Source organism: Lacerta agilis, chromosome 14 (assembly GCF_009819535.1).
Source record: "Lacerta agilis isolate rLacAgi1 chromosome 14, rLacAgi1.pri, whole genome shotgun sequence".
NCBI lineage: Eukaryota > Metazoa > Chordata > Lepidosauria > Squamata > Lacertidae > Lacerta > Lacerta agilis.
In genome coordinates this window covers 29364474-29389350 of record NC_046325.1, presented here as the reverse complement: position 1 = coordinate 29389350, position 24877 = coordinate 29364474, and the positions used below count along the sequence as shown (strand labels likewise).

Sequence of the window (24877 nt, the reverse complement as noted above, 5' to 3'; positions counted from 1 at the left end):
AGATCTGTTGAAGAGACTCGAGCTCGTTTTGGTCAAGCAATTCCTGGCATAGTCCATTTCAGTTCTGAAGTGATTTCAAAACGACTCCTTGTTCTTTAGCAGTGAAATTGACCAAACAAAGGATGGGCTTGCCAGGCAAAGGGTCTAGCATGGCCTGGCCTGGCCTGTAAAGTGGCAGCCTGGAACCCTCCCAGTCAGTCCACCAACAACTTGTGAGTAAGCCCCACAGCCTGCCACTCGGAAACAATAAATGTTTTGCCATCAGGGTACCCTTTCCACATAGACCCATCTGCTGAGGAACCTCTGCATGTATGCCATGAAACCCCCAGTGCACTGCAGAAGGAAATTGGGGCCTGTTCCAGGTCTTGTACTTAGTTCACACGGGGCCTGGATTGGGTCTCATAGCTGTTACCTTGTGTGACCTGAGACTGTGCCCTGGAATGCATCCAACATTCCCCCTGTGGCTGTGCATTAAGATGAAGCTAGGGAGTAGATGGGCCGACTGCCTTTTAGGGAAGCTTACCTGCCGATAGTGATGTCTGTTGTGATATTATGACATGACGAGCTGCGAACGCTGCAGCAAGGTCACAAGACTCAAGAGTCATGTTTCCTCTCTGTGGGAATTACACTGGGCATACCAGCTCCCACACATGTGATGTCATTGTATTTTACTATTGTACTGCCTCCTTTCTGTTTTGCATCAGGAGATGCAAGACGCATTAAGACACAGCTCTGAATTATGAGCTGCTACGCAGAGACATTCTGCTCTAATTCTACAATAAAGTAGATCTTAGCCAAATGGCTGTTGTGTGTGTTGTTTTCAAGCTGGGAACAACCGCATATTACATTGTGCCCCTGGACTCCAGAAGCCAGAGGGCACAGAAGCTTCGTCCGCCTTGGGGTCAGTCTCTCAACTTGCCCCCGCGGGAAGTTTTCATAACATTGGTAGCAGTTGGCTGGTTTCCGAACATCGGACCTCTGATTGACTTCTGCCTGATGTTTATCTGCCGGCAAAGAAAGCAGCCTTAAACTGTGTGCTTCGTTCCGGGGGAGTTATTTCGTGCTGAAGACGGCCGTTTCCCGCTGTGAGAAGAAGACGCGTTAATTGGACTGTGAGTAGCCGGACTGATTTACGAGGCAATAAACCTCAGAAGGCTAGGTTTGTTTGCTTAAATTGCTTTCTGAAGACAGAGAGTGAAAAGCCTGCTTTTTCGCCAATATGGCAAAGGATAGCAAGCAGAGCAGCAGCTCCCTTTGTCCACTTCTCACTGATGAAAATTATCAGACATGGCGTATTAAAATGGAAGCTGTGCTTACCAGGCAGAATTTGCTTGATGTGGTCACTAATGCCCCTCCACTGCTCCCTGGCCCTCGATGGCTGAACAGGGATAATCAGGCGAAGGCGACCATTGTTTTGCATCTTGACCAATCTCAGTTAATACACGTCAGAGATTTGGTCCACGCTAATGATTATTGGGTTGTTTTGCAAAATGAACATTTAAGGATTGCGGCAGGAAGTTCCATGCTGCATTTCCAACGTCTCACCAACCTAAGGTTAAAGGAGGGAGACAATTTGCGTTCGCATCTTAACCATATGAAAGAATTAAGAAGTGAACTCGCACAACGCAACGTTCAATTGAACGAAGATGTGTTTTGTTTCATGGTTTTGAATAGCCTCCATGCCGGTTATAGTGCTATTGCATCACAGCTAGGTGCCCAGGATGCTCAAAACTTAACCGTTGCCAGAGTCTTCTCAACTTTGCTAAATGAGCAAGATCGTTGTGCTGCTCAAAATGAGGCTAATGGAAGGGGGAGTGAAGCAAGAGCGTCCTCAACCCCACCTAGTGGTCCAACTGAGCATGTGCAAGCTCTTAAAGTCATACGCTGCACAAACTGTGGAATGAGAGGACACAGTTTCCAGACCTGCAGAAAGCCCAAGAAAGGATCTACTCAACAAGCAGGTGGATCTACAGGCAAAACGCAAGCCAAAGTCTGCAAAGGGCGCACAGTGGCATTGCTTACACAAGGCGTGCAGGAGCAGCATACTGACTTAGCCTGGGTTATTGACTCAGCTTGTTCGCACCACATGACCGCAAACAAACGTTTGTTTAAGACTTTTAAGAAGCTGGAATCCACCGTGTCGCAGGTGAGTGGAACACACCTGAAATCGACTGGAGTTGGAACTGTTTATCTTCAGAGTCTCCAGCTATCTATAAGCAACGTTCTCTATGTGCCAGAAATTGCCTACAACCTGCTAAGTGTACCGCAGCTCACCGAGAAGGACTGCGAGCTCAGACTGCGCAAAGGACAATGCACAATTTTTAAAGATGGACAGGTGATCTTTACAGCTCAGAAGAACAAAGATGGACTGTTTTTGCTGTCTTTTGATTCTACTGACTGTTGTTATGATGTTGTTGACTCTTATTTTGCAGGTGCTGCTAAGTCCAAGGAGACTACCAAACAGCCACGCAGAGAAAAGGTCACAAAATGTTTCCAGCAGGTCTCTGCTGATGTAATAGGACTTCTGCCAAAATCTAGAGGCGGAGCTACCTGTTATTTATTGCTGTCTGATCATTTCTCTAAATTCTCTTGGATTTATACTATGAAAAGTCCGCAGCAAGTCTTGGCCAAGTTCACAGAATTTTGTGCTAAGATAGATTTCATGCATGATGGCAAAATTGAATGTTTGTATACTAATCAATTACCAGTGTTTGATTCACAGGAGTTCAAGGACTTCCTAAGTCAACATTGCATTCGGCACAAAGTTGCCGTCAGCCAATCATCATGGAACAAAGATTTGTGTGTTAAAATTAACACAATACTACGTGAGGGTATGCAGGCGCAATTGCTAAGTGCAAAGCTGTCTGAACAGAATTGGGCTGAAAGCCTATCTGCCTTCACATATGCATGGGTCAGGAGTATTCCAAAAGGAATGGAATGCTCACCTTATGAGATACTGTTTAACAGAAAGCCTTCTGTTAAGCATCTTAAGGTTTTTGGTTCTCGGATGTGGGTGGAATCACTTGAAGGTGCAACCATCCAAGGCATCTTTATGGGCTATGAGAAAGGTCAATACAGAATTCTATTGCCTTCCTCAAACACAGTAATTCTTACTCAGGAGGTAGAACCTACTGTAAAGCCGGAGACAAAGATTCTCCAAAGCTTTCCCATTGATGTCAATACATATGAGGACACTGACACCAGCAGTAGCAGTGCAAGCTCAACCACGGCTAGTTCCGACACAGGTGACACTGTCATTGAGAGAACTCATGCTATGACCAGGCCATCTACAGATGATGATGTGCTAGAATCTTTAGAGCCACTGTTTACAATTGGTAAAGTTTCTCCAAAAAGTCCTGTTCAGGAGAAACTCAGCAAAGAAGATCTACATCTTGTGCGTAGATCTGAGAGAGTGACAAAGGGTCAGGCGCCCAAACGTTACTCCAATGAGTTTGCAATCTCAGCTGTTGCAAATGTAGCTGTAGTTTGCACTCAGGCTCATTTCACAGGTGTGAAAAAGCCACATCAACAGGTTGCAAAGTTCAACACTGTTCCTACCAACACACACAGAGCAAGTGCTCTGGTCCCCTGGAGAGTTGGTTATCAAAGGCTTCAACTGGTAGAACCAGTCTCAGAGAGTTCCAAGGATGGAACAAAGACAACAGATTCATACTGTGTATATGATAACTGTTTGTTTGCTTCTCTTAATGATGCCTTACTTTTCGCCGCTCTTACATTGTCTAATATCGGGGGAGGATGTTGTGATATTATGACATGACGAGCTGCGAACGCTGCAGCAAGGTCACAAGACTCAAGAGTCATGTTTCCTCTCTGTGGGAATTACACTGGGCATACCAGCTCCCACACATGTGATGTCATTGTATTTTACTATTGTACTGCCTCCTTTCTGTTTTGCATCAGGAGATGCAAGACGCATTAAGACACAGCTCTGAATTATGAGCTGCTACGCAGAGACATTCTGCTCTAATTCTACAATAAAGTAGATCTTAGCCAAATGGCTGTTGTGTGTGTTGTTTTCAAGCTGGGAACAACCGCATATTACATTGTGCCCCTGGACTCCAGAAGCCAGAGGGCACAGAAGCTTCGTCCGCCTTGGGGTCAGTCTCTCAACTTGCCCCCGCGGGAAGTTTTCATAACAATGTCCCCACTGAGGAAACTTACTTGCTCCTGAGGATGAGGAATGCAGGATTCCCTGGCAAGAGCATACTTTAAAAATTAGCAAGCAAGGATGCTAGTCCACCATGAATTCCTCGGCTGCTGTTTGTGTGCGTACACAACCAAAGGCACGAAAGGGGACTGGAATTTACTGGGAGGAACAAGGAAGAGCAAATTGGCTCCTTTGTCCTGGAAGCAATAGAGACTCAAAAGGGAGTGCTGTTGCCGACCCTCACTACCCCACCTCTGCTTTCTGCCGCACACAGAAAGGAAAGAGGGGAGTCTGGCGTGTGCACTCCAAAATCCTTGATTTCCAGGTCCTGGGAAGGCTGGGTACATCTTTATGGGAGGTGCAAGGAGGCAAAGTAGAAGGGCTCAGCTGTGTATCGCTCCCTCCCAGCTTGCGAACTCCACAGGACAGCTTTCCTTCCTGCTTCCCCCTCCATGTGTTCCCCATCCAAGTCCACGTTCCTGAGCAGTGAGTCACTGATCCAGCAGTCTTTATGGGCACACTCAAACCGCCTGGTTGCTACAACACATATAAACACTCCCCTTCATGTATAAAAGGCCAACAAGACACAAAGACGAGTGATGTTCCCAGCCTGGTGGGGCCTGGCGTTATGAAACTGGGGGTGGTGTGGCGGAGGCATAGGGAACAGCTAAAGGCCTGAGAGTGCAGTTGCATGAAAGAAGCAAAAACAACAGCACCGTCAGCCCAATTCAGGCTTCAAGAGAAGGGAAGGGGCATGGTTTCAAGCTCCAAATAAATAAGGGCTTATCCAGACAGCCAGTGAACTTACGTCACTACCATATTTTAATATTTGGGTCAAGAAAATGATGTTTTCAAAGCACTTGGCTCAATGAGATCGAGCCAAACGTGCATATTCTCCTACAGTACCGTGGTTTTGTTGGGGTGGGGTGGGCAATGACACAGCTCTGCAAACCTGAACCTCCAATGATGCCACCAATAAACTCCCCCGCCACCCGTTTTTTGTACTTTAAAAAGAAGTTTCCTTTTTGTAAAATAAAAAAGATTAAATGTAATGAATGAATATGTAAATGCTTTTTATTTTACATTTAAAGTTCATGCAAAGAGTTGCCTGAACTGTATACAGTGGTACCTCCGGTTGTGGATGGGATCTGTTCTGGAGGTCCGTTCAGATCCCGAGGTTTCTGCAACCTGAGGAGCGCTTCTGTGCATCCATGTGCAGGCGAAACCCGCTAAAATACTTGCAAGTTTGCCACGCGCACATCCTGAAGTTTATGTAACCAGAGGGTTACATAAATGGAGGTTCGACTGTATTCACATCTGTCATTTGGGTTGCAAATCCAGACTTGTACCACAGCTGTGGGGTGCTGTTTTTTGTCTCTCTCCATCCTTTGAGTGATGGTATCCTAAGTCTCCATTCAAGGACGACAGTGTGATACCAAATCTACCTATAATAGTTGTTGTGTGGAGCTGAGAGGGGGAGAATGGTTGTATTGCCATTTATTATGAGAGAGAGAGACAGAGAGGGAAAGAAAGAAAGTAAAATAAAGAACCAGGGTTGTTGTGCACTCTGGCACTGAAGAGGGGGAGTGTTCAGCTTCCAAATAATAATAATGGATGGGAAAGAAAAGGGTCAAAGAATGGCATGGCACAGATTTGGTGGAGAAGTAACATTGCTTGTGTTCACCATCTTCCCCCCCCCCCCGTTGTTGTTTTTTTAAAGAAAAGCTCCTATACTGGACTGGTGCATTGTTGTACTGCTTGACCTGTAAAATGAGCTGTCAGCTGATCGAAAGGGTTTTATTTATTGGATGGTATTCAACCAGGTTTTGCTCTGAAATTAATGAATATGACTAATTTCAATGGGTCTACTCAGAATGAAACTTAGTTGAATGCCACCCATTGCTTGACTTTAACCCAATTAATAAATCAGTATGCATTTCCCAAAACCTGAAGTTTAGGATAACTTAAAATTTAATAAGCAAAAGCTACTATCCATTTTTCCAATGAAAAACCAACCTTTCACTACTTTCATCCCTATTTCATTAGTAAACCAAAACTATACAAAATGTAAATTGGTATGCCAAATATAATCTGTGTGGGAACAGCAGCTGGGGGAGAGGGTATTCTGAGTGCAAAAACAGCTGGAGGGTTAAATGTCATGTACCTTTTCCCATCCTATATTACTCAGATCAAATTTGTAACTTTCTATAGATGCTTTTAATTTTAAAAAGAAAATCAGTGCACTGTTATATCTACTGTGCAAATTCAACTTTGGCTTTTACTTCCTAGGAAGCATGTTTAGGATTCCACCTCGGCTGCATTACTTTTCTTTACGTAGTTTTTTAATCAAGTTACATAGAGCTCACTTGGGCTTACTCCAAGTAAGCATGCACAGTATTGTAGTTCAATTCTCTCCATGTTTACTCAGAAATGCTGTTGGGTAATGCCTACTAAATTAGTAGGCATATGACTGCATCCCTAATTGCATTATGAATGAATGAAAATACAAACTTTAAAAAAAAAATGGCACAAGGTTTGCAGATGGGACTGTGGGAGAGTGACATTGCTTGCTGCCACAAATATCAAACTTATGCCTGTGACATTTGATACAACCAGGTTCTCTACTACAATCACAGCAGCAACAGATGTGCTGTTCTCTGGAGGGTGCAGGAAAGAAAACCAATTTATTTATAGTTTGTCATGCATTCTTTCATCCAAATGGAAAGTTGATTTTCCCAGAAAGAAAATATAGCACGTGCAGTACAGGGGAAAGGTATCACCCCTAGAAACAGAAACACATCCTGGAGAGATAATGTTATTGTAATGTTTTATTCTTTTATCTATGTGCTGCCCTGGAAGCTTGGGCAGCCCATAAATTCTCTACAAGAACAACAACAGTGATGAATACTAGGCATTTTTAAAATCCAACCCAAGGGTGAATACTACACAAAAAATTTCTGGGACTAAAGCAAGCTCATTGGCCAATCTCTTCTCCAGATTAAAATATTGATGAAGATTAGACAGACACAGATCTCATCACCTGTACAATCTAGCTATTCATCTGCCTAACTCTACTCTTGCCAATCCCAGACCAGCAGAGTATGGGAGACTTCTTAAATGTGCATTTGGAAGCAACAGAAATCTGCTTGGGAGCCTGGCTCCTCTCTAGCCTCCAAAGGAACAGAGTGTGAATTCTGTACTTCTTAGTCACAGCAAAGCACTTCATTGTTCCACATGTTCCCTCCTCTCTCCCTGGCCTTGCCCGCTAGGTGGGTGCGGCTTCAGGAGGGAGAGATTAAGGCAGGAATTTGAAACATATACACCAGGAGGGGGCCTCCTATGCCCAGCCAGGAAAAATAATGAAGCTCTTCACTCTACAGAAGCATCTGAAATCTGCGTTCCTATCTCAGTGAGGGTGTGGTTGAACAGCTAAAATTCCAAACTGGAACAAGCATACAACTGGGATCAGGCAGATGATAAATTTATTTCCTAGCAGCAAATGTAGCCGTAGGTCAGGAAACGCTCCAGTTTACCAAGATGATCTGCCCAGAAACAGCATATATGAGGTTGCTCATTCTTTTCGCCAAATGGAATGTGGGATGTCCATCCAGCACACAGTTGCCAGCTTTGCTGCACCTGACGTGGGCTCTATATGCCTTTAACAGCTGCACAGCAGGCTTGAGGTTCAACAGGATCCTCCTTTTCCCATTGCTAGACCTCAAGGCTAAAAAGAGCCCTATCCGGGTGAATTTCTGCTTGATATGCATCTGTCAAAAGTCACAGTGGTGTCATGCCCCTGAAGAACAGCCCACTCATTTACCTGTATGGGGTCAGCCTCAGTCTGGGCCCTGCTTTCAGGGGACGCAAATGCTAACGCAAGGATTCCTAGTCGTTGAGTGTGAAAAGAGCAGGACACACCTACGTTTAATACAGCCTTGTGTTTAAACACTTGCCGGCTGCGATAAGTGACAAGGAGCTGCATGCAGACAAAGGCATGGAATTCGATGAAGCACAATGAGTGGGCTGGCTGAGGCAGAATGGCCCACCCTTTCCCTCCTCTGTGCTCAGCACAGAAACCATTCACAAAACACCACAAAGACGTAACCGGCTGTAACAAAATAATATTAATGCAATGTATTTCTCTCTGTATCAAATGTTCTTCACAGACATAGTCTACATGTAGAGATCAACAAAGTTCAGCAAAGTGACGTAATAGCAAAATGAATAAAAGTCCCAATGAACGATATCGATCACAAAGTCCCAGATATGAACTTATCCACCTATGTCTCTGTGTTTGTGTGGTCCAAACAAAAGCTTGCACAATTCCCAAGAAGAGCTTGCACAGTTCACAGACAAGGTTTTCCAGAATAGTAACCCTGTTTCACTTCATCAGAGGTGCATGGTTCATATAATGTGTATCAAAATATATACGACTTGCAAGAAACCACTATGTCATGAGAGTCGTATATATTTTGATACACATTATATAGCTTTTGTTTGGACCACACAAACACAGACATATGTGGATAAGTTCATATCTGGGACTTTGTGATCGATATCGTTCATTGGGACTTTCATTCATTTTGCTATTACGTCACTTTGCTGAACTTTGTTGATCTCTACATGTAGACTATGTCTGTGAAGAACTTTGGATACAGAGAGAAATATATTGCATGAATACTATTTTGTTACAGCCAGTTACGTCTTTGTGGTGTACAGTATTTGTGAATGCTTCCACGTAACCTAGGTTTAATGTTTTGCAGCACAGAAACCAAGCAGGCTGGCAAAGGGGAGATGCCCTCCTCTTCCCTACACCCCATAAAAATGCAGTGGACAGCTGCGGGAGGGGCAGGGCTCTTTTCAGCTTTCTCTGTGAGTCCCCAGCAGGCTAGTAAGGGGTTTTTAAAATTAAAAAAAACAGGCTAGTAACTTTTTGTGGGTTTGTTTACAAAGCTGATTTAGTAATAGGAGTTCGTTAAAATGCTGCAAGAGATCTAGGGCCCCCAAACTTTTCTTCGGACAAGAAGCTGGGCCTATTTTGAGCTTTCAACAGAGCATTCTTTTTTAAAAAAAGACAAACAAAAGCAAAATCTTATAGTAGCTGACTTCTGCGCAGCAAAGATAAAAGGTACAATGCAGAATATTCTCCTGCATAAGCTCAGAAGCTTCACAAGAGCTTGCTCAGGAGAACTTCCTGCTGGATTACTATTATGGTTCCAGTCACTGTTATTGTGCAAGGCAACCTAAGCTATAGGAGACAAGCCTCTGCTCTTAGGAGCCAACATTTAAATTTTGACAGCTGGATGGCTCACCTTTGAAGTCCAAAATTTCTGGTGGGCACCAAGGTAGGGAAGGCTGGTGCGCACGCGCGCGCACACACACACACGCACAAACACCAGGCTCCTGATAAAGTTTGTTAGCTTAGTTCCCACTGAAGTCAATAGTCTTACATTAAGACATGCCCAATCTGTCCCAATGATTTCAATAGGAACCAACAGTCCAACTCCAACCCACAGTATTTCAAATATGGTTATTTTTAGGGAACCAGAATAGTTCTGGGGTGGGGTTACCCAACAGTGGATTAGGAAAAAAAAATCTTTTAGAGATGTCTCTCAAAATCCCATGGAATATTTATTTTGTGGAGCTGAGTTAAAGAGGAGCATTACTTTCATTCAAACCTTTTGCCCAAGTACAAATGCTGCCAAATATACATTGTTACTTCATACTGAGGACCCAAAACAATCCCTGATGAAGAATGCACCTAAGATTTTCAGATGACCCATGATTTGTCCAGTTTTAATTTTGCTACCTCTTGAATTTGATGCTGTCCAAAAACTTAGAGGAGCTGATTTCCATTTATGTGACCCCTTGGCACACACATTGCTTTGGGCAGGACTCTGCCAAGATGTGCCACCTTGCCAGGGCGAGCTAGTTTGCACGACAGTGAGGCAGATTTGAAAACGTCACTTGCCAGCTAACATACAGCAGGTAGATCCTGTTGCCAGGCTCAAAGCACACATGAAGCAAGGCGGCACCAACACTCGGACCCCTTCCCATGCACTGACCTCAGGGAAATGTGCCCTGTCTACTTGGAGTGTCCAGAGCTTGTGGCCATTCTCAAACTGCTTGTACATGTTAGTTCATCTTCTGCCAGCTTCCTAAGATTGCAGTAGCCAAACCAAGCAGTAAAGCAGATGGTGATATTCAGGAACATGTATGGGGGGAAAGGAGAAAAGAAGCTCTAGAGGACCTGAAAGGGTCTTTCTGGAGTACAAGAAGATATAATACATCCTTGTGTTAAGCTCAGTGGGATGAAAAGCACAACAATTCATCAAAGGAATGGTGCCAGTCAGGTGGCGTGGAGAGAGAGGAGTCTCCCCGCTGGGTTTTAGACCACATAGAATTATTTCTCAGGAGCATCTACATTTGTAGCCAACTATAGGCTAGGCATGCAAGAAAAAGCACATATTCATTTGAGGAAAGAGGGTGTGTCAGCTTTTGTGGATTGAAACCTAGTTCTTTAGTTGCATTGTTTTGATCATTATCATTTCTACAGTGAGTATGAGGAATAAAAATAATCATCATAAAAAGAGGGAGCAATGCAATCTTGATTGTATCCCTGAGCAGCCCTTTGGATCTTACTCTGAATTCCTCACTCCCGAAATCCGCTCCCACTGAGCTTCAAAATGGCTGCAGACTCCCACTTTCATGGAAAGATAAGCTAAAGCACCAGGAGAAGCTGCACTTTGTTCATGACTATCAAACAGTGCTCAAAATTATTATTAATAATTAATAATTAATATTTATACTGCTTTATAGTAAGAAAAATGGGGGGGGGGAGTACCAGAGGGATCTTTTGTGAGAGCCCTGTAATTGTTAAGAGAAGGCTATGGGAAGCCATGATTTGACTAAAGTTGGTGGGTGACAATGGTGGGGCTTTTGGCCCTCCTCTCTTTCCCCCTTTCTCCTAATAAGCTGCATTACAAACTGAACAGTGCATAGCACCCAAGAGCTCTGAGTATCCTGCTCTCCTTTTCTCCTTCCCTTCCGGAAGCGGCTAGGCAAACACAGCAAAAAGGCACACAATGGTTACAGCAGAAGCCTTCCACCCCACCCTCTGGTCTACCAAGAAGCTAGGCCTCTCTGCAAGCAGAAGGAGCAGGGCCCTGGGTCTCAATGAGGCCAGCAGCCGTTACACAGGGGCCTGGTCAGCTACTTTCAGAGTCTCAGGAGGAGGGGGGCTCAGTATGATCCGTGGATGGCTTTGCCTCCATTGGGCCAGAGTGGCTGCCTCCCTTCTCATCCTGTGCTGGTTGGGGCCAGGGCCCATTCTCAGAAGGGAAAGTCTCTTCCGAAGGCTCAGAAGGCTCACTGTCTTCCAAAAAGGGCATGCTCTCCGGTGAAAGGCCAAAGGGCATGCTCTCCGGCGACGGTCCATGGATGCTCTTAGGCTAAGATGAGGAAAAGGAATGATCAGTGGGCACCATCGAGGGATCCAAAGGCTTCTTGGTAAGCACAGCCACAGCCGCCAGGCGCAGGCCAAGTCAATATCACAGCAGCAAGGATGTTGCGTAAGCAAAGGCGCCCATAGCAGCCGGGCAAAGAATTCCCTCATCCCCCAAAAAAGTAACAGGCCCCCTGCTCTCACACACCTATGTTAATAGGCATTTTCAGCCCACAAAGAAATGAAAGCTTCCTTTCTTGTCTCGCTGTGGACCGTTCTTACTCGCCACAGGTGACTTGCTATTCCAGGTCTGAACAACTTGTGATTCACCCAAGGTAACCACAAACACACCACCCATGAGTTATGGCCTGTCGGGTGCTTAAGAACCCCACCCTGATTTTTGCAGGGTGCAAAAACAAGAGGCTTCCCTTCCTGTGATTTGATATTTTTCAGAATTTCCTATGTTCCACTATTAAGTGCCTTCCTTCCTCATTACTGAAGTATATGCTAGTCTTTTTCTCATTTCACCTGACCACATTTGTGCCTGCTTTTATCTGTCAGATACTGAAGGTTGGACATTCGATCAGACCTTCTCAGCTTGGAGGGGCAGGGAGGGTCTTGGGGATAAAAAGTAAAGAGGTTGTGCTGCAACCCTAAAAACTTGCAACCCTAAAAATAACTTATCTTTCCTTCTGAAAATTAATGCACTTTCTGCTTCAAATGTCTACCCCATCTTTCAATGCAAACGGGCCAATTGACTGATTCCAGAGTTTCTTTCTCCTTCTCCCTGAAGTTATCCATAACTCACAACCAGACAGCCTGCAGAAGGTGGAGTGAGACACACATATTCCCCAACCTAAGCCATATCTGCCTCAAGGTGCAGACTAAACATCCTGTGGCATTCTGTTCTAAATGTTTATTCTGCCCCCCCCCCCCAGATACAAAATCAACAAAAGCCTCCTGCTCTGGTCTTTGTTCTGTATTGCAGGCATTGTCAGCTCTGGAATTTATTCCAGGAGCCTGAGAAGGGACCACAGGTAGGCTTGGTTCCCTTTTGTAACAAATGCACCTAGAATAAAACTTTTCAGGACAGTCTGTTTTTATGCAAAAGTACTTTTTGGACTGCCCATTTCCTCCGGTAACAAATCTCTTCCCCAAATGGCTTTTCTTCCCTGTTTCTTTTCTCTACTTCTGGTGCATTTTGCTTTCTCATTTCTCCATCTCACATAAATCATGGAGCTAAACCCATGAGTACAGCCTCAGTGTGATGAATTCTCACTGTCCCAAACTGTATTATAGCCAGAGAGCACAGCGAAGAGTGTGTGCATGTGCGTGCTGTCTCTTGCTCCTCTTTCTCTTGTTATAACCTGTCAGTTGATGTCAAACAATAGGTGCCTGCTTAATAGATAATGCAGCTGCTCTTTGTCTAAAGTCATGTCACACTCAATTATAAAATTGTGGTGGGGCTGAAAATCAGTTTGGCATGGCAGTGGTTGCAAAAAGGCATGGCATGTGGCCCTCAAGATGTTGCTAGACTCCAGGTCCCATCAGCCTCAGGCACCATGGACAGTTGTCAGGGATTATGGGAGATGTTGGCAAACAACATCTGGAGGGCCACAGTGCCCCCATCCTTCATGTAAAGGCTTCCGACTTGCCCTGTTCCCAAGAAAGGGCTGCTGAGTTTGCAACTTGATAAACAATGCAGATTGAGGGGATAGAAATAAAATGGCTCTATAAATATTTCATTTATGGGTAAGAGATTGATAGCAAGCCCTTTTGATGTCTAAAGTTTGGCAAAGGATACAACTTTATTCATGGCGGGAATGAGATGTAATTACTTCCAACTGAAAAGTGTGCTGCATTTATTTCTGTGGGCCCACAAGTACTATTATTGTTGTAGCTGTCATTACAACTTAGGTACCACTATGGCACCATGCCCCACTTTTATCCTCTTCCCAACTTTATCTTATCTCGAATACCAATGGGAAATGTTGCTTCCTTCCATCAAGCTGCCTTGTTCTGAGCCAATTTATTGCTGCACCGCACAATCTGTTTCAACAATGCAAACAGCATTCCAACAAGGCCATGTTTCCAGCCTCAGTTACTTTAAAATAAACAACAAAAGCAGCAACATGTTAATAATAAATCCTTCAGATTCTGCATTCTATGTGGGCAGAGAAACAACGCTATGCATCTAGATACAGAGCATTTTCTTCATTTAGAAATTTGAAAAAATAACCTTTTTTGCTAGCAGCCAATGATTAACATGAGATACTGCTGTTTAAATGGTGCCGATGGGAACCATGAAGCTGAATTCTCTGGGTGTCACTGGGGAACTGCAGCTTTGAGGCCACGAGTGAGTCCGAAAATAGATAGAACAATCCCACAGCTGGCTCCCAGGAGAGGGTGCAGCCATGGCCTTATAGGGCCTTCTGCGGCTCTAACTGGGATGGATTTTTACGACCGAAGGACAAAAACTCATTCGTCAAAAGCACGTTGCAGCATCCAGGAGTTGCAGTTGTTCTTCTGACAAAGAGAGGCTGCTGTGTTACAGTAAACTCCAAAGTGAGGAGGGGAGAATAGGTGGGGTGAAGTAGCCTTTGACACTGCAAACCACATGCCCGAGCGTGTGAGCATGGGTGCACATGTATACCACAGAGTCCATATGCAGGTTGGGCCAAATCATGGATTCTTTCTGCAGTTTTGCTCCTGTTGCATATAGGACATATGAAGAACCACCTTCTCATGTGGAATTGGTGTGGAAGTAAATATATCAGAACAGATGAAGGGCTTGCATACAGGAGTAAAGAATGACTGTCACCAAGGTTGTGTGCGTGAACTCAATACACGGTGTAGATAAGAAAACCCTGAAAATCTCCAAGAATTTTGTCTGCCTTGTGGTTCTGCTGGAAAGTTTGAAGAGGTGCCGGCAGCCCGACAGTAGTTCACAGCCCAAGCAAGACTTGGGGTGCAGCTTCTGGTGATCAAGGATGGGTTTTCGGCAGCCCCTATCGTTCTCTCTTCCTCTTGATTCATGGCAATCGCCTTGCAGAAAAAGTCATCCCCTCACCCACCTACACTTTTGTGTTTACACCAAAGAAAGCTTCTTTGGCATTCTTGCCAAAATCATAGGAGTGTTTGTAAGTACGACTGTCGGATTACATGTGGCCGGAACAAGGAGGACATGTAGACAGAGATCTAGAAAGACAAACTCTTTCTCCCACTTGCCTCAATCTCCTACCACTGCCTTTGAAAATGAGAAAGGGTTGGCCCCTCTGTTTTACTGTAAGCCAAGGATGCTACCACCACCACCACATGCAGAGGGGGGAGAAGCAAGGGATAATGGAAAGATGTGGAAAAATAATTCTGTCTCATTGGCATCTAAACAGCACTACTAAAAACAGGAGTCAAGGACTGTGAATGATCTGGAATTCCAAATGATTCAGGCAGGAAAACAAGCAGCATTTCCAAGGAGTCAGCAGAAGAGGTACTCATAACACCACCCACTCATTCCAGATTGAATAAATCCAGAACAAATACCACACCCTGATTCTATTTTCACAAAGAGCAATTCACACATTGCATTTTGGAGTATTATCTACAATGTTTTAAGTGTGCACCCTTCAAATTGAAAAGACTCTGCAAAGATGTATCGTGCCAAAAACATGAATGCCAAACCTGCGTTCAGTGATAAACCAGTTTGCTATTGTGTAATTGCACTTTCAGCATGAGGGCCACATTCCCTTCTGAACAAGGGCCAGATGGCAATGGTGGGTGGGATCAAATGTGGCAAGGGAACAAATTTACATTTCACCTTTGTATGCTAGGCTAGTTTCTACACACCATCACACAATCTTCTCTATCCTCCATCCAGGCCAGCAAGAGGCATTAGCAGAGTTGTAGGGCATGTTACAGCCAGGCAAAAATATTTGGGGTGCAAAACAGAGCCAGTGAGGGCTGTGGCCTAAGGAGAATCAGCCAGCATTTGACTCTCAGGCCTGAGTGTGTAATGCATTAAAATGCCCAAATGCAGACAGCAGTTATTTCAAAGTTTTTACCGTAAACAAAGGATCCTCAGGACTGTCTACTGTGCTCTAGGTATTGCCTAATGCTTCAGACTCTTTTTTTTTTTTTTAACAGAATCATTGTCAGCTGCAGTGTGAGTTGTGTAGGCAAGGTCAGGTGGCCTGGGCCTTAGAGACAACCAAAGTGATGGTGACAGAACACAGTAGAAGTAGAGGGCCAGACCTTGGCACTCCTACCTGCCAGTCCTCACTGTACTCAAGTAGCCTTAGCAAACACCAGGCCATACTCAGGACACATGAGCTTGGTGCATGTTGATCTGCTAAATCTGATGAGGGCATGAAGCAACAATGAAAGTGCGTCCTGCAGTGTTCACAGTCACACCCGTGCAAGCAGCTGCTTTAATAAGTTCTGAGGAAATCATTCACCTCTGATGTGGCTGATTGTAATAATTCATCCAGATCATGGCGCCAAACTTGCTCAGCCACCCCACTCCCCAATATTCATATAGTGCCCCACCTCCACCCCAGTCAGTCAACCTAGACGGAATTCTCTGAAAGCTCGAATCAAAAAGCATAGATTGAAGGCTGAAAACTCTGCTGCCCAGAGGGTTTTCAGAGTGTTAGTCCTATAGCTGCAGGACAGGGAATGTTAGTATTTTAGCAGCGCAACCCAATTCTCGCCCCAGATGGCAAGCTCTGTTCAGTGTGCAAGACAAGAGTAATTCTGAAACAAAACAAACAGTGCCAGAAGCATCCACAGCAACAGTACGGGCTGACCTCAGTGAGAAAAAATCCCCCTTTGAAAGCAAATCTATTTTCTCCCATTGTTTGAAAAGTTGTTGCAACAGGGCAAGGTTCTGGTATATACACTGCCAGCTTTTCCTGGGCTCCCTACAGTCCATTGTGATTAATCACTGTGTTATGGGGCTATGTGTGAGGGAAGCGCTTGCTCTCTATTTGCTCCAAAGGGCAGCATTTAATCATTGTTTCTGCAGCCCTTTGTGCCGTACAGAAGTCCTTCATGATTCTAATTTCATTTTCGCACTACCACAACCCTGTGCCATCACTACATTTCCTTCATTATTACTATAGGCCTGCAGAGTTGGACATCGTTATTCCCATTTCAAAGATAAGTTAACAAAGGATGTTTACGTGAGACAATATGCATGTGTCTTAAGCACAATGCTGGGATACGAACTCCAGACTCACAATATTTCAGCCAACGGTTCAGCCGCTGGAAGATGCCAACACTCCACAATGTGCAACTATGAGGTGTCTACTCCTACTAATAGCCAACATGGTGGGGCACTGGCTAGATTGTGATATCTGGAAATGGAAATCCTAGATTCAGGTCCTTAGCTCAGTCATGAAGCTCTCTGAGTGGCTGCAGCAAGTCACCATCCCTCAGGCTGCAATCCTATACAAGCTGTCCTCGGAGTAAGCCCTGTGGAACTCAATGAGACTTCAGAGTATGCCAGCAGGTTTCCACTGCCAGCCTCTCTTACACAAGATTGTTGTGAGGTTAACATGTTGCTTTGAACTCATTGAAGGAAAAGTGAGATATAAAATCTAATACATATCAAATAGAAATAGCAGGCAGCATTGCAACTGCATATAAGGAATGCTGCTTCGTGGAGGTACAAGGAAAGGCACTAATGGCTTCCATCTGCATGGCTTATGTCTTTCCAGTGCTTCTATCCTTATCATGCCTCCCATTGTCCCCAAACACAAGAAAATCCCTGTTGTCTCCAACCATGAGGTAGAAATGAGAAAATAACATGATCATCATAAAAAATGAAGATACCATTTGGTCTAGTGGTGTGATACCAGGATCACTGAATAATCACTTCAGTAAGTGTGGATTTTGGGATTTTTCTTATGGGCCAACATGGGTAGGACCCCTTCCATCTTATTTATCTTTTTTGTGGTTCAAGACATGTCAGCTTACTGGGATGTCCTTAAATATCTTGAATGGCCAAAGGAAAAATGGCAAGGTGGGTGGAAAACCCATGATCTGCATGGTCTGAGAAATTTACCTCCTGTATATCTGATCAATATCTGGTATTCACTGAGAAAATAACATTATAATGCTAATGCTAAACCAATTCTATGCAGATTAGTCAGAAACAACTGCCACTGAGTTTAAGGTAATTCACTTCAAGTTCCAGGTAAGGACACATAGTGCTGCAGCCTTAGTATTTATATAGCACTTTTGATAGCGTTCTCTATTGCACACAGGACTCTCTGAGAAATTCTTAAGAACCATCCTGTACTACAAGCTAATATTATTCCAATATGACAGAGGCAGGTCTGAAGGTTTGTTACCTGTGCATTGTCACCTAGTTCCCCCAGGGATGAGCTGCAATTAGAACTAGCTCCTGGCTCATTCCCTTAACCACTATACTGCACCACAGTAATCCAACATCTAACAGAACCACCTCCATGTTCCCTACTGAGTTCATTCTAGGGGAACCAGACCCTGAGAGTGCTTTACGAATTCCAAGGTTTACTATCCCTGCACCTGCACAACTTGGAACCCCAGGCTCCATTGTTCAAGAACCTATTCAAGATCAGGTTGCTGATCTGGTTTCCACAAAATCCCAAGAGCATTTTGCCACCACCTCATAACTGTTTAGACTCCAGTGAAAGGGGAGAGGAAATATCTCAACCAAAATAGTATCTGTGTTCATATTTGTAAAATGCCCTGCAAAATAAAACAGCACAGATTTTCCTTTCTATTCCCTCCTCCGTTGGCTGCTGCATGTTCCATTTCTCTCTCCTCACTCCTGCACAATTTTCCTACTGGTGGGGCCTGAAACTCCCTCAACATAATCTACAAGGCTTCTGATAAAGTGTATTTATAAATCTGGTTTGGTGGTGTTCATAACCCTTATATACTGGAGTATTCCCGCCTTTGAGGCATGATATAATTGAGAATGCTCAAGCTGTGAATCAGAGGGCTATATCTGTCAGATACTTGCCAGATTCCTCAACCAGACATAACTAGATCCCCTTTCATGTTGCGATAGTAAGAAACGCAGCTACATTTTTGTAGGTTTTCTGTTCTAAGCTGTGTGTGTGTGTGTGTGTGTGTGTGTTTGTCCTTACAGAACTGGGCAACCTATCTCATGATGTCCCACTTCTCCTCCAACACAGGTATTAAAGGCCAGACCACCACAGAATAGGAAGCATGGTTCAGAACTGCCTATTTTGAACTGTTTGATATTAGGAGATCTGTAAGGCTAGCCAGCAAATGTGTTAGAAAGAGGACTGCAAACAGCAGAACAAAGCAACCTCTCACTGAAGTAGTGAAAAAGCTCCAGGGCCTGAAAAGTCAGGGCCAAAAGAATCTGTAACCCACACTGCATCAGATTTAGTTTTGCAGGGAAAGTAGCAAGCACAAACCCATGGGACAGAGAGCTCTGACTTAGCACCAAACCCACAGAGTAGGAGTGTGCTCCCTGCAATGCTACTTCTCTAACAGACAACAGTGAAAATGTGCAGATTGCTTTCCCAAATGATTGCCCCAATAAGCACATTTTACAAACCGAAAAAAGGATTTCCAGGCTTTGTAGCTTTAAGGACACTGGTTGGCTTTCTACTGCCATGAGACAACAGATTATTCCCCTCTTCTCCTGCCCCTGACTCCCTCTACGGTTCTTTGGCAAATTCCTGCAAAGTTTGCACTGGTGTAGCATTTAAGGCGAACTCTGGAATCTTCACAATATATTGGGCAATACATTTATTCTCTTTAGGATTCCAGTGATGACACAAGTCCTGAATATCCTATATATGGCATGCTGTAGCATGGGAATCTTGGGAAGCTCCATATAGAAGGCAAGAGGCGCCATCATGCTGGACGGTCTTATGCACCAACCGAAAAAGACACGAGCAGAAGAGATCAAAAGGTGCCTTACCTGGTAGATCATGACTTTGAAGTTCCTGCGCTTCAGCAGCTCTGCCTCATTAGATTCCAGCTTCTTGATTTGGCCAGCTTGCTTCTCCAGGTTCTGCCGGACAGTTTTGACGTTGACACTGACCTTGCGAACCTTTTCCAACATCTTGTTGACCGTATTACTGGTGGTGGAGTGGGCCTTCGTGAGCTTGGTAAGTTCCCCTTGGATGCTGGACACCACCCCATCCATCTCCTGCTGCCTTTCTTCCAGCTGACTCTGGGTCAGCTGAATCTGATCAACAGCTCCGATGATCTTGTCCAGAAGGGTAAGAACCATAACGCCATTGATCTGGTCAGATTTGATGGGTTCTTCGGTCTCACCTGCTGGCTCCTCCGAAGCCTCAGAGACTGCTGGCTGCTCAACGATCTGGAGGGTGGTGTCTGCCATGGTTGCTCAGGAGTCCTAACTAGCAGAGCCTGGAGAAGTTTGACACTGCAGGGACAAGAGAGCGAGAGAGAAGGGGAGACTGAATCTGAGATCTCTCAGATCTGGGAGGCGAGCCAGAAGCCAAGAGCGCAGTGCGTGGATGTGTGCTTCAATTGAAATGGCACAACCCTTGCAAAGCTGTCCGGAGAAACTGTCCTGCAAAATTTTCCAAGCTTCCAGGCCATTGGCTGACTCCACCTCAACTGGAGGAAAGGAGCCTCTTGCCAAATGCCTGGCAGACCCACCCCTTTTTTCTGAAATGATTAAAATAGTTGGAGAGGAGGCAACAGCTTTAGCATGCGAGCACAGGCAGGGTTCGCTTGCTCGCTCGCTCACTCACTCACAGAGGAATGCAGCGCTCCAAACTTCAACAGCCTCTGATTTTAATAGACAGGACGAAGGCAGGGATTCCTAGCAAGATTTCTGGGGAATCCAGGGCGGCGGTGACAGGAGACAAAACAAAACAAGCTCTGTGCAAAGCTGCTGATGAGAAATTGACAGCCCTGAACAGAACTGCAAATGTTTAAGTGTGGCTGGGACAAACCCAAAGGGATGCCTGCCTTCAGCCAGGTCTGCACAAAGTTGAGCATTTCCTTTTAAAGTCACAGAGTGACAGTTTAGGGCACGTGTGGCTTGGATCACTCACCAAGCGCAACTGGCTGTGTTAGTGAGCACATTTATACTGCAGAGATGTGATCACAAGAGCAGGCACATTCAGTTCAGATGCACTTCAGAAACCCAATCTGAATTAAAAGGAGAGTTATTTGGTATATAATGTGGAGGGAGTAGGCAAGGGAAGATCATGAGCACACTATCTGCTGCAGGTGGCAACCAACAGTTGTCATATTCTGCAGTGTGAAAAATCAAATCCTGATTGTGAAACAGATGCAAAGGGCCTATCTGAGGATGATTCTGGCTGTTTTCTGGTGCTGTCAATGAAGGCGGCATGCCCTGTTTTTATTTTTAAATGTAGATTATTATGCATTAATTACTAAACCACCTTTGTTCCGAAGAGGCATAAAATAAAATAATAAAAATATATCAGCAAAGTAATTTTTTTTAAAGGAACAGCAGTAGGCACATGCTTGATGGAAGGGCGACATCTTCCCGGCATCAGCTAATTTTGCTTTTCTGTGGTATAACCATAGGGAAGAAAATACCAATGTCTGTTCCAAATAATCAAGAAAGGGGGAAAACCTATCTTTTAGCATATAATAGTCTCCCATTGTGAAGCAAAATAACAATATTAGTTGTTTCGCAAGCGAGTCTGATAAAGCTGGGGGGTTTTTTTGGTTCTGTCTACGTACCTTGGTGTTCTGCACCTTAGCCTCTCCTTAAGAGACAATAAAATGTGAGAGCTGTTAGCAGTGCAGTGTCACAGCATAGGGCTTGGATGTGGGGAATCCGAAATTCACATCCCTAGTCAGCTGCTATGAAGCTTGCTGGGTTCCCTTATGTAAACTGCTATGTGCACAGTCAGTGTAGCAGCATAGGACAGCATAAGCACAATATAGCAAGCACCTACCCACTGCACATCTGGCTCCAGGTCCGCATCCCAGCTCCACAACGGATATAAGAGAGAATGAACTGCTGCTGTCAACAAACCCTAGCATGGGTCAGTCCTCTGGCCACCACAATGGTGAGAACAACCCTACTAGGGAACATCTTAACACAGCCTCGTTTGATTTTAAATCTGGACAAAACACCCGAGGCACCGTGTTCAAAGCAAAGAACTTCAGAATCACTGTTTCTGCTGCACATCTCAGCAGAATGATGTACCTCACCTATAGCTGGCATCTGACCAAATACCCACACACACTTTGGGATGGTAATTAAAGTCAGAGGAAGTTATGCTATTTGCAGAAATTACTGGCTCTAGGTCCTTGAAGTTTTACAGAACTCCATGCCCACTCTCCCACTCCCCCCACAGAAAATGTAAACTACAAGTCGTAACTGCTGAATACTTGTGACCTTTTCTTTATAAATATTCTGGCATGTAGGTCCGAGTAGCTCCAAGTATGTACTCTTCTCCTGCACCCTCTCACAAGGAAAAAATACTTTCCAAAACCTCACATATAGAGTGCTTTTCCTTTGTGCATCCAATGCTGGCATAGGCAAAATCTGGCCCTCCAGATTTTTGGAACTACAATTCCCATCATCCCTAGCTAACAGGACCAGTAGCCAGGGGTGATGGGAATTGTAGTCCCAAACATCTGGAGGGCCGGAGTTTGCCTATGCCTGATCCAATGCCTCCTCAACTGTCCTGTGCCCTGCAATCTGGTGCCCTGCACGGGGGTGGCAATGATGAGGCCTGAGGGAATCACATGGTGTGCAGTCATTTGACAGGAGAGAAATCTGAGCTTTCATTTGAGCTTGCTGGTTTGCTTACATGGCATATGGCTTTTTCAAAAGGAAATGGAAGAAATTTGGTGCTCTCAAGTATTGAGATTTCTGAGATAGACTACAGTTCCAATTATATATGCTACAGATGTTGCGTCTACAGACTCTATGTACTCTAGACGTAATCCAGAATAAATTTCGAACCCGTTATGTTTACCAGGCAGTGCACCAGCTGCTATACTGAGAATGGAGGCAGGTCTGGCATTCATTCTTTATTGGCTGCAATTACAGAAATTGCCAGATAATTACCCCCTCCCTCAAATTCTCAGTGGAACGTTTACTTGCTTGAAGTTGACATAAACAGCTTTCATATGCTGCAGTTGTCAGCATTTCAAGAAATAGATCGAACTCCAACAGCATTAATTTTGGAGTACGATTGTCTCCTGAGGTGTAGAAAACTGTGGACTAAAGTGCTAAGAAAATAAAATCCTTCTGGTAAATGCTCCTGTTTAAAACTGAGAACCATTCCAACTATTTGCATTGCCAAATGGTATTATCTGCTTGCATAAAATCATTCAGTAAAGGTAGTTTCATGTATTAATACTAGGCAGTTTTCTGTTCTCATGCAATTGTGTTTTCAAGCAGTGGCACATCTTGATAGAAGATTCTCAAGCCTTAATCAATCAGCAGTTATGTGTACATGGCCTAACTACAGTTTAGGTGAACATTGTTCCATATATCCTTTGTGAACAGAGAATACTGCCTAATATGGAGTAAGTTTATTGATCCATCTAGCTCAATATTGTTTGCACTGATTGGCAGGGACAGTGCCACCTGAAAATGCCAGGGACAGACTCTAGAACCTTCTGAATGTGAAACATGGGCTCTATCCCTGAATTATCCATTACTGGATAAAATTATACAGGTAGATCATTAAAAAGCACACCTAGATTAACAGAAGCTTTTAAAAAGTTGTTTTTGGTATCAGAACTAGACAAATAAGTTACCTATAAGTTAGCATTATTTGAGTAGCCAGGCCTAGAGATGTGAAGGCCCAGAAACCACCCAGTGGAACACCCCCCCCCCATTTTTCCCACTGTCACATCTATTGTGATACCAATGTAAGCAAGGTCACTGAATATAAGCTGATCATTTTGCTGCTCTTTGGCAAATCTGTTCATATTTCTAACAATGATGCCCTGTTTTCTTGAACCGTCAACGAATGAATATTTTTAGGAAGGTTATTTATATATCTCTGTTGCTTGTTGTCTAATTCAAGCTTTGCTTTTTAATGACCTATGGTTGTATACAAATAAAGATTGCCTGACTGGCATGACATTGGAGACAAACAGAAAAGCATGTGCAAAAACACACCAACATTTTGCAAGGTGCATTTGTCAAAACTTCCTGGATTATTCTTATTAAGGGGTGGAGACGTAGGGAGCAGCATAGTCTGCATGCCTTTGCATTTTCCATCACAATGCTTTCATCAAGTATGCAGTGGAATACATTAGAAATTCAGTCGCTATCCTCATGTACCCAGATAACTCAGCAGCATTCTCCAACCTTCTGGCCACAGCTCATGGGTACTTCAGTTGCATTTGCAAGCAGGCAATCTCAAATTCAGTCCTCGGAAACTCCAATTAAAACCTCCCTGAGCCAGGAGAGCTGCTTCCATACCCAAGAGCATTCTTAACTACACAGGAGATTTGCTGGCAGTCAATTGACCAGCATCCCCCACCCTCAAGTGAACAATTATATTTTTATCAGGTTATCCCACCACACATCGTTCATAAAGTGGAAACAATAGCCCCTCCTGTTTGTTTGGGGTTTTTTTTGCCATATGTCGAAAATAGCAGACAATTTTATAGAAAAATATTTCCTAAGGCACGCCTAAGCAGAGGAAAAGCAAATGTTCCCAGTGTTTGAGGGTGATGAGTCAGTTTTGCATGAAAAGTCTCTATTTCAAGCAGGAGCAAAGCAAGGGCATTTGCCCTTATTACTCATATGACATCTGCTTCAGAGATGCTCCAAAACAGTTAAAGTTTTGTGCTGTTTTGGACGTGAGCCAAGATGTATGGACTTTAAAATGTTTGTTAAAGTACAGAATGTTTACAAAAAGCTCTAGAAGTCTCATTTCTGATTAGAAGGCTGAAGTATTTTTTACAAAACACACACACACACACACACCACAAAACACTGTTGGGTGAGATGTTTATGCCTTAATGTGCAAGCATTAAAAAAAATAAAAATCTTCCTTCTCCAAAGGTTATAGTGTAATAAGTATACAACTAGGTCTGGAGAGAATTGAGTTTAAAGTCTGCTAAACCCCAAAGCTCATTGAGTAATCTTGACCTCGTAATACTTTCAACCTAACCTATTTCACAGGTTTGGGGAGAAACGCACACACGGTGCACATTATTGCCCTAAACTCCTCTGAGAAGCAGCTGGATAAAAATCTAAGATACAAAAAAATATTTAAGGTTTTTCCTTGACAGAAACTCTATACTCTTTACAG

The 24877-nt window shown here is 44.0% G+C and overlaps 1 protein-coding gene across 1 annotated transcript in view; it reads right to left on the bottom strand.

Moving 5' to 3' along the window:
- Positions 1–24877, bottom strand: part of CAVIN1 (caveolae associated protein 1) — a 35483-nt gene that overhangs the window by 8512 nt on the left and 2094 nt on the right. Inside the window, exon 2 of the mRNA XM_033170770.1 lies at positions 19555–20025. Within this exon, the coding sequence (XP_033026661.1) occupies positions 19555–19980 (426 nt within the window). The 5' untranslated portion in view covers positions 19981–20025. The remainder of the gene's footprint in view (positions 1–19554; positions 20026–24877) is intronic.